The 9,841-nt window shown below is 34.0% G+C and overlaps 1 protein-coding gene across 5 annotated transcripts; it reads left to right on the top strand.

Moving 5' to 3' along the window:
- The first annotated feature begins 517 nt into the window (after positions 1-517).
- On the top strand, positions 518-8,986 carry LOC129305322 (uncharacterized). Of its 5 annotated transcripts, XM_054945373.1 has the most exons (5): positions 518-568; positions 1,198-1,266; positions 1,720-1,765; positions 2,434-3,797; positions 8,814-8,986. In XM_054945373.1, exons 4-5 carry the CDS (start codon positions 2,444-2,446, stop codon positions 8,855-8,857), a joined length of 1,398 nt encoding a protein of 465 aa, XP_054801348.1. In that variant the 5' UTR covers positions 518-568; positions 1,198-1,266; positions 1,720-1,765; positions 2,434-2,443; the 3' UTR covers positions 8,858-8,986. The 5 variants fall into 5 exon arrangements, 3 of the variants coding, with proteins under 3 accessions (XP_054801348.1, XP_054801349.1, XP_054801347.1); XM_054945374.1 differs by lacking the exon at positions 518-568 and having other exon boundaries at positions 1,113-1,266; XM_054945372.1 differs by lacking the exons at positions 518-568; positions 1,198-1,266 and having other exon boundaries at positions 1,305-1,765.
- Positions 8,987-9,841: the final 855 nt, after the last annotated feature.

Here is a 9,841-nt window from a genome sequence, read left to right as displayed (position 1 = left end):
TTTTTATAATATATTATACCCAATTAAAATTCAAATGAGCACTTAGATTTTTTTTTCTTTAATTGGAAACTTGATAACATTGATTCAAAAGAAATCCATTGAGCACCACATGAAATGTAACATCCCAATTTAAATTTTAATAGTTAATTTGGGTTAATAAAAATTTTGAAAAGTATTATTAAATTATTATTATAAAAAAAGGTATGCAAAAAAAAAATAAAAAAAATAAAATAAAAATAAAATAAAAAATAATAATAAATAATAATAATAAATAAAAAATAAAATATTATTAAATTATTATTATTATAATAATAAAAAGAAAGAAAGGAAAAGAAAGGAAGAAGAAGAAGAAAACGAATTTGCTTCGTCCGCCGCCTCAACAGTAACAATAATAAAATAATAATAAAAAGAAAAGAAGAAGAAGAGAGAGAAAATAATTAAAAAAAATGTGGGACCCACTGAATTTTTATAAAAACTCACCTGTTCCTTCATTTCCTCATTCATTCCTGCGTGCGAGCTGAGGCGGAGAGAACGCGAGTCACCGGTGCGAAATATCTAAATTTTTAAGGTAAGAGTTTTTAATAGGATATTTAGGGTGTGATTTTAAGCTTTTTAAGACTAAGTAAGTGTTCTAAAAATTTTTCTTAGTCATCCTTCTTCTTTAGTTTTTGAGTTTGTAGTGGTAGAAAATTTAAGATCTGAAAGAGGGATGAATTTATGTTGAATAAATATGGTTTTTGAGGTTGTCAGTAGTATAATAAATGTTATAGAGTATAAATTTGTTAATGATCTTTGAATTTATGGCTTATGGATCAAATTCTAAACTAGATCTGAAAATATATGTTGATTTATTGAGGTTTAGATGATTATTTGGGATGAGAAATGAATTATTATGGTTATAGGATTATGATTCTAAGCTAGAGACTTAATTTTTAATTTTTGGGTATTTTAGGTACGAATTTATAAAATAAAAAGAAAATTTTGATAATAGAAATTAGTTTAGAATTTGATTTTTAGATTATCAATGTTTATTGATAATTAAAAGAGGAGTTAAAAATTATACTTAATAGTATTAACTATAGATTTGTATTAAGATTGAGATTAAGAATTATGTTATATTTTTAATTCTATTATTAGAATTATTTTATTAGTTTCAAAAATTGAAACTAATATTTATAAATAATATGTTATTTGTAGATTGTATTACTGGTGAAGATTGTGGTGAGAGAGAAATTTTAAGGAATAATTTATTGAAAAAGCCACAAGGTAACCATGCTTTTAATTTATGATTAGTGTTACTTCATGTTAATTGGGTGATTATTGAGAAAATTATGAATTTTGTAATATTGTATAATTGTGCAATATTATTATGAATTTGTTTATTTATTGTGGGAGGTGTTGGGAGACTTGCTATTATTGTTGTATTTATGTGCCACGTGGTACGCCCCTATTGGAGCTCAATAGGTGGTTTGTAAGGGCTCGGGCTAATCTACCTTTGGCCGGGTAATTTAGTACCGAGTGAGGGCTACGGCTCGAGGTTAATGGAGGGATATAAGGATGGTTGTTTGTGTTTATTATAATATTTCTTATATTTGTTGGAATTATATTATTTTTAATTCTCACTTAGTAAGCACACACTTAACTGTTTGTATACACTATCATAAATTGGCTTTGGTTACTGGGACTTTTGAGTCTCATTATGTGGTTAACAATTTTCAGGAGAAGAGCCAAGAGTGACACGTGGAGGAGTCCCAGAGGCTTAGTGGTATAGATCCACTGTCTCTTTTGGGTATTTAATTTATGATTTATAATGTGTTATATTGCCAATATTAGGGCTTTTTGTTTATTGTCAATTATATGAATATATAAATGTAATCATGCCTTTCAAACTATTTCTATTTTTGGTACAATTTGGATGACTGTAATTTTAATATTTGGTTTACTTTGGATTGGTTAAAATGGCATGATTATAAGGTCAAATAACTGGCTTGTGTTGAAAATTGATTAAATTGCTTATTTTACTTGTTGGGAGTATAAGGATGGACAAATGTGATTTAGTTTACTTGTTGGGAGTATAAGGATGGACAAATGTGATTTAGCCTAATGGCATGTGGGAGGTAAAAATTTATCTGAAATGTTATAGTGTGTGAGTTGAAGCCAATTATAAAATATTTTATATTGAAATTATTGATATAAAAATGTGTTGGGTGGCTGTAACCCAACTATGGTTGAGTTAAATTATTTAAAAAAAAAAATTTGGTGTGTTACAAATTTTGGTATCAGAGCTTCATGTTCCAATTCTTATAAATTATGAAATTGTTATACATTAACCTAGTTTATTGGCAATATACATTATTAAATCATAATGCTTCTCCATTATTTTTCTTGTCTTGAGATTAGTGTTAACTTAATTATGTGACTTCCATCCTTTAGGAGGGGAGAGATGGTGTCCAAAACTAGGAGAGGTGGCGAAATTGTCGGTGATTCTATAGAGCCAATAGGAAATGACATACCTTCACTGCCACAACCGGAGCCCACACAGCAACAAATTGGGCAGGGCGAGCCCATACAGTCACAACTAAGGCAGGATGAGCCAACCATGAGGCAAATGATGGATCTACTATATAATCTTAGTGACCGCATGAAGAGACAAGAAGAAGAATTGGCCGCTTTAAGACAATATAAGGAGAATGACAACCGAGAGGGAAATGGCCAACAAGAAGGAAGCCATACCAAGGTATTCAATGCGAGCCAATCTGCTGATGAAGGCTTACCTTCCTATTCTCACCATGAGACTAGTCCGAAGAATGTGAGTCTCCACTCTGAGCAACAGACATCCACGATCACAAAGATCTGGAGTACTTTTCGTAAGTTTAATCCTCCTACTTTCGATGGAAATCTTAAGCCAGCGGTGGTTGAAGAATGGATAGATCAATTGGAGAGTATTTTTCGTATGGTTGTGTGCACTTCTAATCAAAAGGTGCAGCTGGCAATATTCTTACTACAGAAGAGTGCTAAGAAATGGTGGGAAACATCAGGACCGAAGGATGATTCCTCTCTTACTTGGGAAGATTTTAAAGCCATATTGTTCGAGAATTATTTTCCTACTGCACTGAGAGCAGAAAAGGAGGCTGAGTTTCATGCATTTCGTCAGGGTGATCTAGATGAGGATGAATTTATTGAACAATTCTCAGAATTATCTAAATACTCTACTTACCTCCAGAAACATGAAGACACGGAGTGGATGGCTGAACGATTACTAGAGAAGGCGAGGCCTGATCTAAGGGAACAGTTAGCCCCTTTTGAGATCAAGACATTCAGTGAGATGTGCAATAAGCTTCGAATAGTTTCTCGGAGGAAGAGAGAGGCTAGATTAGAAGCTGATAGAGAGAGGAGGAAAGAACCTCATGGGAAGCCCCCTATCCACACCCGACCCATTGGTGGAGTAGAGAAGAGGAGCAGTCAAATCTTTGGAGGCTTTAGAAATCAGAAGAAGAAGGGCTACTATCATAAGGGCCAGAGCTACAGAGGGAATCAGAGTGGAAGTCAAGGGTCCTATAGGAGCCCAGCTACCTTTAATCCTACTCCTAGTGCTGCTAGTAATCAAGCATGCAGTAAGTGTGGGAAGTTTCATTCTGGTGATTGTTGGGTTTGTTACATCTGTCAGAAGCCTGGTCATATTGCCCGATTCTGCTATCAAAATCAGAATAGGGGTAATGATCAGAGACCTACAGTACCAGCACGAGTGTATGCCCTCTCTGGGCCAGAGGCTGCTAACAACCCTAATGCTATCAGAGGTATAATCCGAATCCTTGATAATGATGTTTGTGCTTTGTTTGATTCGGGTGCTACACACTCTTTTGTGTCTGATGAATGTATGAAAAGATGTAAATTGCCTGTGTGTACCTTACCTTTTGATGTGAAGATTTCTACTCCTGCTGGTTTGACTGTAAGGACTGCTAAGGCATGTCTAAATGTAGAGGTTGAGTATGAGGGTCGAAAGACCACCATAGACCTCATTTGTTTGTCTTTGTCTGGGATTGATGTTATTGTGGGGATGGATTGGTTGTCTGCAAATGGAGCTGTACTTGATTGTCAGAAAAAGAGTGTGTCACTCTCAGCTCTTACTGTAACCCCTGTAGAGTCCCAAAGTCCTATGTTGTTGTCTGCAGCTCAAGTAGAACAGTGTATAAGAAAGGGCTGTCAAGCTTTTATGATTTTCTTCTCAATCAAGGCAGAGATTGAAGAAGGTGTAGATCAGATTCCAGTAGTGAGAGAATTCCCTGACGTCTTTCCTACTGAAGTGATCGGTTTGCCTCCAGAACGAGAGGTTGAGTTCTCGATTGAACTCGTACCTGGTACGGGGCCTATTTCTAAGGCACCCTATAGGATGTCTCCATCGGAGTTAGCTGAGTTGAAGAGACAAATTGAAGAGTTGTTAGAGAAGGGGTTTATCAGACCGAGTGTATCACCATGGGGGTCACCGGTACTGTTTGTGAAAAAGAAAGATGGAAGCCTTAGATTGTGTATTGATTATAGACAATTGAATAAGGTAACCATCAAGAACAAGTACCCCTTACCTCGAATTGATGATTTGTTAGACCAATTAGTCAATTCAGCGGTGTTTTCTAAGATTGATCTAAGATCAGGGTATCATCAATTGAGGGTTAGAGCAGAGGATATCCCTAAAACTGCTTTTAGGACTAGATATGGGCACTATGAGTTCCTAGTGATGCCGTTTGGGTTAACAAATGCCCCAGCTGTCTTCATGGATTATATGAATCGAATCTTCAGGCCTTATCTCGATGAATTTGTTGTAGTCTTTATTGATGACATACTTATTTATTCTCGAGATGAGGTGGACCATGCTAGACATCTTAAAATTGTTTTGGAGATATTAAGAGAGCACAAGCTCTATGCCAAGTTGAGCAAATGTGATTTTTGGCTTAAAGAAGTTAAATTCTTAGGCCATGTTGTTTCAGAAGAAGGGGTAGCGGTGGACCCTAGTAAGATAGATGCAGTGATGAAATGGGAGCAACCTCGAAGTGTGACAGAGATTAGGAGTTTCTTGGGTCTTGCAGGCTACTATCGTCGTTTCATTAAGGGTTTTTCACAAATTGCAATGCCCTTGACTAAGTTGACCAGGAAAGATGCTCCATTTATTTGGACGAACGAGTGTGAAATTGCATTCCAGGAGCTGAAAAAGAGGTTGACCACCACACCGGTGCTCACCTTACCTGTTCCAACTGCTCCTTATACCTTGTATACTGATGCTTCTAAGAAAGGTTTAGGTTGTGTATTGATGCAGGAGGATCGAGTAGTGGCTTATGCCTCTCGACAGTTGAGACCTCATGAGGAAAATTACCCTACTCATGACTTGGAGCTTGCTGCTGTGGTATTTGCCTTGAAGATTTGGAGGCACTATCTTTATGGTTCTTCTTTTGAAGTCTTCAGTGATCATAAAAGTTTAAAATATTTGTTTGATCAAAAGGAGCTCAACATGAGACAGCGCAGATGGATTGAGTTTTTGAAGGATTATGACTTTGAGTTGAAGTATCATCCAGGGAAAGCTAACGTAGTCGCCGACGCTCTGAGCAGGAAGCTTGTACATACTGCTCACATGATGGTCAGAGAACATGAATTATGGAGTAGTTTTCATGCAGTAAATGTAGAAGTAGTCGAAAATCGTTTGGCTGCTCTACATATTACTGAATTTGAGAATAATTTTTGGGAAGAAATCAGAATTTCGCAGCAGAAGGACGATTATTTGAATAAGATTAGGGTAGAGATTGGGGCTGGAAAGGCTGAACATTTTGATGTGACCGATGATGATGTCGTAAGATATAAAGGTAGAGTGTGTGTGCCTAATGATACTCGATTGAAAAATATCTTACTTGAGGAGGCTCATCAAGTAAATATACCATTCACCCAGGAGCAACTAAGATGTATCATGACTTAAGACGTGGTTGGTGGTGGCCAAGGATGAAGAGAGATGTAACTGAACATGTAACTCGTTGTTTGACTTGCCAGAAAGTCAAAATTGAGCATCAGAAACCAGCCGGGATGCTACAGTCTCTTGATATTCCAGAGTGGAAATGGGACAGCATTTCTATGGACTTCATTACAGGATTGCCTAGAACATCTTCTGGTCATGACACTATATGGGTAATCGTAGATCGACTCACCAAATCAGCTCATTTTCTTGCTACTAATATCAAGTATTCTCTCGAAAAATTAACTGAAATCTACATAAGAGAAGTGGTGAGATTGCATGGAGTGCCGACAAATATTGTATCTGATCGTGATCCGAGATTCACATCAAACTTTTGGAAGTCATTACAGGAAGCCATGGGTACTCGTCTGAGTTTTAGCACCGCTTACCACCCCCAGACCGATGGGCAAACGGAACGAACCATACAAACTCTTGAAGACATGTTAAGAGCGTGTGCCATTGAGCTTAGAGGTAATTGGGATAGTCACTTACCATTAGCTGAATTTGCCTACAATAATAGTTTTCATTCTAGCATTCAGATGGCACCTTATGAGGCATTGTATGGAAGAAAATGTAGATCGCCACTGTGTTGGACAGAATTAAGTGAGAGAACTGTTTTGGGGCCAGACATTGTTGATGAGACTACCCAAAAGATTGCTTTAATCAAGCAAAAATTACTCACAGCTCAAAGTAGACAAAAGAGTTATGCGGATAAGAGGAGAAGACCGCTTGAGTTTGAAGTAGGTGACCATGTATTTTGAAAATCTCTCCAGTAACTGGTGTTGGAAGAGCTATTAAGGCTAAGAAGTTGACACCAAGGTTTATGGGGCCTTTTGAGATCTTAAAACGAGTTGGACCAGTAGCGTACCAAGTAGCATTACCACCCCAAATTGCTGGAATACACAACGTATTCCATGTGTCACAACTGAAAAAGTATCAACCAGATCCTTCCCATATAATTGAACCCGAGGAAATTGAACTCAGGGAGAATTTGACATTCAGAGCTGAACCAGAAAGGATTGTGGATTATAAGGACAAGCAATTAAGAAATAAGACCATTAGATTGGTTAAAGTAATCTGGAAGAGCACAACTCCAGGTGATGTTACGTGGGAGACCGAGGACAGTATGCGACGTGATTATCCTCGCTTTTTGATTAAGTGAGTAGTTAATAGTTATTAATTTTAAATTTTGAGGACAAAATTTCTAAAAGGAGGGGAGAATTGTAACATCCCAATTTAAATTTTAATAGTTAATTTGGGTTAATAAAAATTTTGAAAAGTATTATTAAATTATTATTATAAAAAAAGGTATGCAAAAAAAAATAAAAAAATAAAATAAAAATAAAATAAAAAATAATAATAATAATAATAATAAATAAAAAAAAAATATTATTAAATTATTATTATTATAATAATAAAAAGAAAGAAAGGAAAAGAAAGGAAGAAGAAGAAGAAAACGAATTTGCTTCGTCCGCCGCCTCAACAGTAACAATAATAAAATAATAATAAAAAGAAAAGAAGAAGAAGAGAGAGAAAATAATTAAAAAAAATGTGGGACCCACTGAATTTTTATAAAAACTCACCTGTTCCTTCATTTCCTCATTCATTCCTGCGTGCGAGCTGAGGCGGAGAGAACGCGAGTCACCGGTGCGAAATATCTAAATTTTTAAGGTAAGAGTTTTTAATAGGATATTTAGGGTGTGATTTTAAGCTTTTTAAGACTAAGTAAGTGTTCTAAAAATTTTTCTTAGTCATCCTTCTTCTTTAGTTTTGAGTTTGTAGTGGTAGAAAATTTAAGATCTGAAAGAGGGATGAATTTATGTTGAATAAATATGGTTTTTGAGGTTGTCAGTAGTATAATAAATGTTATAGAGTATAAATTTGTTAATGATCTTTGAATTTATGGCTTATGGATCAAATTCTAAACTAGATCTGAAAATATATGTTGATTTATTGAGGTTTAGATGATTATTTGGGATGAGAAATGAATTATTATGGTTATAGGATTATGATTCTAAGCTAGAGACTTAATTTTTAATTTTTGGGTATTTTAGGTACGAATTTATAAAATAAAAAGAAAATTTTGATAATAGAAATTAGTTTAGAATTTGATTTTTAGATTATTAATGTTTATTGATAATTAAAAGAGGAGTTAAAAATTATACTTAATAGTATTAACTATAGATTTGTATTAAGATTGAGATTAGGAATTATGTTATATTTTTAATTCTATTATTAGAATTATTTTATTAGTTTCAAAAATTGAAACTAATATTTATAAATAATATGTTATTTGTAGATTGTATTACTGGTGAAGATTGTGGTGAGAGAGAAATTTTAAGGAATAATTTATTGAAAAAGCCACAAGGTAACCATGCTTTTAATTTATGATTAGTGTTACTTCATGTTAATTGGGTGATTATTGAGAAAATTATGAATTTTGTAATATTGTATAATTGTGCAATATTATTATGAATTTGTTTATTTATTGTGGGAGGTGTTGGGAGACTTGCTATTATTGTTGTATTTATGTGCCACGTGGTACGCCCCTATTGGAGCTCAATAGGTGGTTTGTAAGGGCTCGGGCTAATCTACCTTTGGCCGGGTAATTTAGTACCGAGTGAGGGCTACGGCTCGAGGTTAATGGAGGGATATAAGGATGGTTGTTTGTGTTTATTATAATATTTCTTATATTTGTTGGAATTATATTATTTTTAATTCTCACTTAGTAAGCACACACTTAACTGTTTGTATACACTATCATAAATTGGCTTTGGTTACTGGGACTTTTGAGTCTCATTATGTGGTTAACAATTTTCAGGAGAAGAGCCAAGAGTGACACGTGGAGGAGTCCCAGAGGCTTAGTGGTATAGATCCACTGTCTCTTTTGGGTATTTAATTTATGATTTATAATGTATTATATTGCCAATATTAGGGCTTTTTGTTTATTGTCAATTATATGAATATATAAATGTAATCATGCCTTTCAAACTATTTCTATTTTTGGTACAATTTGGATGACTGTAATTTTAATATTTGGTTTACTTTGGATTGGTTAAAATGGCATGATTATAAGGTCAAATAACTGGCTTGTGTTGAAAATTGATTAAATTGCTTATTTTACTTGTTGGGAGTATAAGGATGGACAAATGTGATTTAGTTTACTTGTTGGGAGTATAAGGATGGACTAATGTGATTTAGCCTAATGGCATGTGGGAGGTAAAAATTTATCTGAAATGTTATAGTGTGTGAGTTGAAGCCGATTATAAAATATTTTATATTGAAATTTATTGATATAAAAATGTGTTGGGTGGCTGTAACCCAACTATGGTTGAGTTAAATTATTTAAAAAAAAATTTTGGTGTGTTACATGAAATCTAACAAAATGAAGTTAAAAAGTAAATATAAAATTAAAATGGAAAATGCATAAAAGAATACTCCTCGATCCTCTTTAAAAGTCATTTCTATCAATTTCATTAATATCGATGTAAAAAAAGTATAAAGAATAAAGTGTGTAGAATTCCAAACATGCCTCTATATAATAAATTTAAAAAGTAATGTCATGTTATTTTTTTATAAAAGATAATTTTAAAAATACATTTTAAATATTATTTAAAAAATCACGCCGTGACTTATAAATGAAATCAAATATACATTTTAAAATGCGACTTATAAATAGAATCGGAGTGAGTATATTGAAATATATGTAACATAGTATTTGCCTATTTATTTTTAAATAAATAGAATTTGCCTATTTGGTAAAATATAAATTGCCGTATTATATATTGAATAAATTCGGACAACTAATATTGAGTTACGGCTCGGCAGCACTTGTTAGGTTTCATCGAG

The sequence above is a fragment of the Prosopis cineraria genome, unplaced genomic scaffold, assembly GCF_029017545.1.
Source record: "Prosopis cineraria cultivar Desert tree isolate PC_DT_omini unplaced genomic scaffold, ASM2901754v1 PC3, whole genome shotgun sequence".
Taxonomy (NCBI): domain Eukaryota; kingdom Viridiplantae; phylum Streptophyta; class Magnoliopsida; order Fabales; family Fabaceae; genus Prosopis; species Prosopis cineraria.
This window is presented reverse-complemented; position numbering and strand designations above follow the sequence as displayed.

Bases quoted from the DNA above. Each gene is read 5' to 3' on its own strand.
- LOC129305322 (XM_054945373.1), top strand. From the start codon at position 2,444: ATGGTGTCCAAAACTAGGAGAGGTGGCGAAATTGTCGGTGATTCTATA. The intron at 3,798-8,813 runs GTATAATCCGAA...AACAATTTTCAG, and splicing joins CAACCCTAATGCTATCAGAG to GAGAAGAGCCAAGAGTGACA.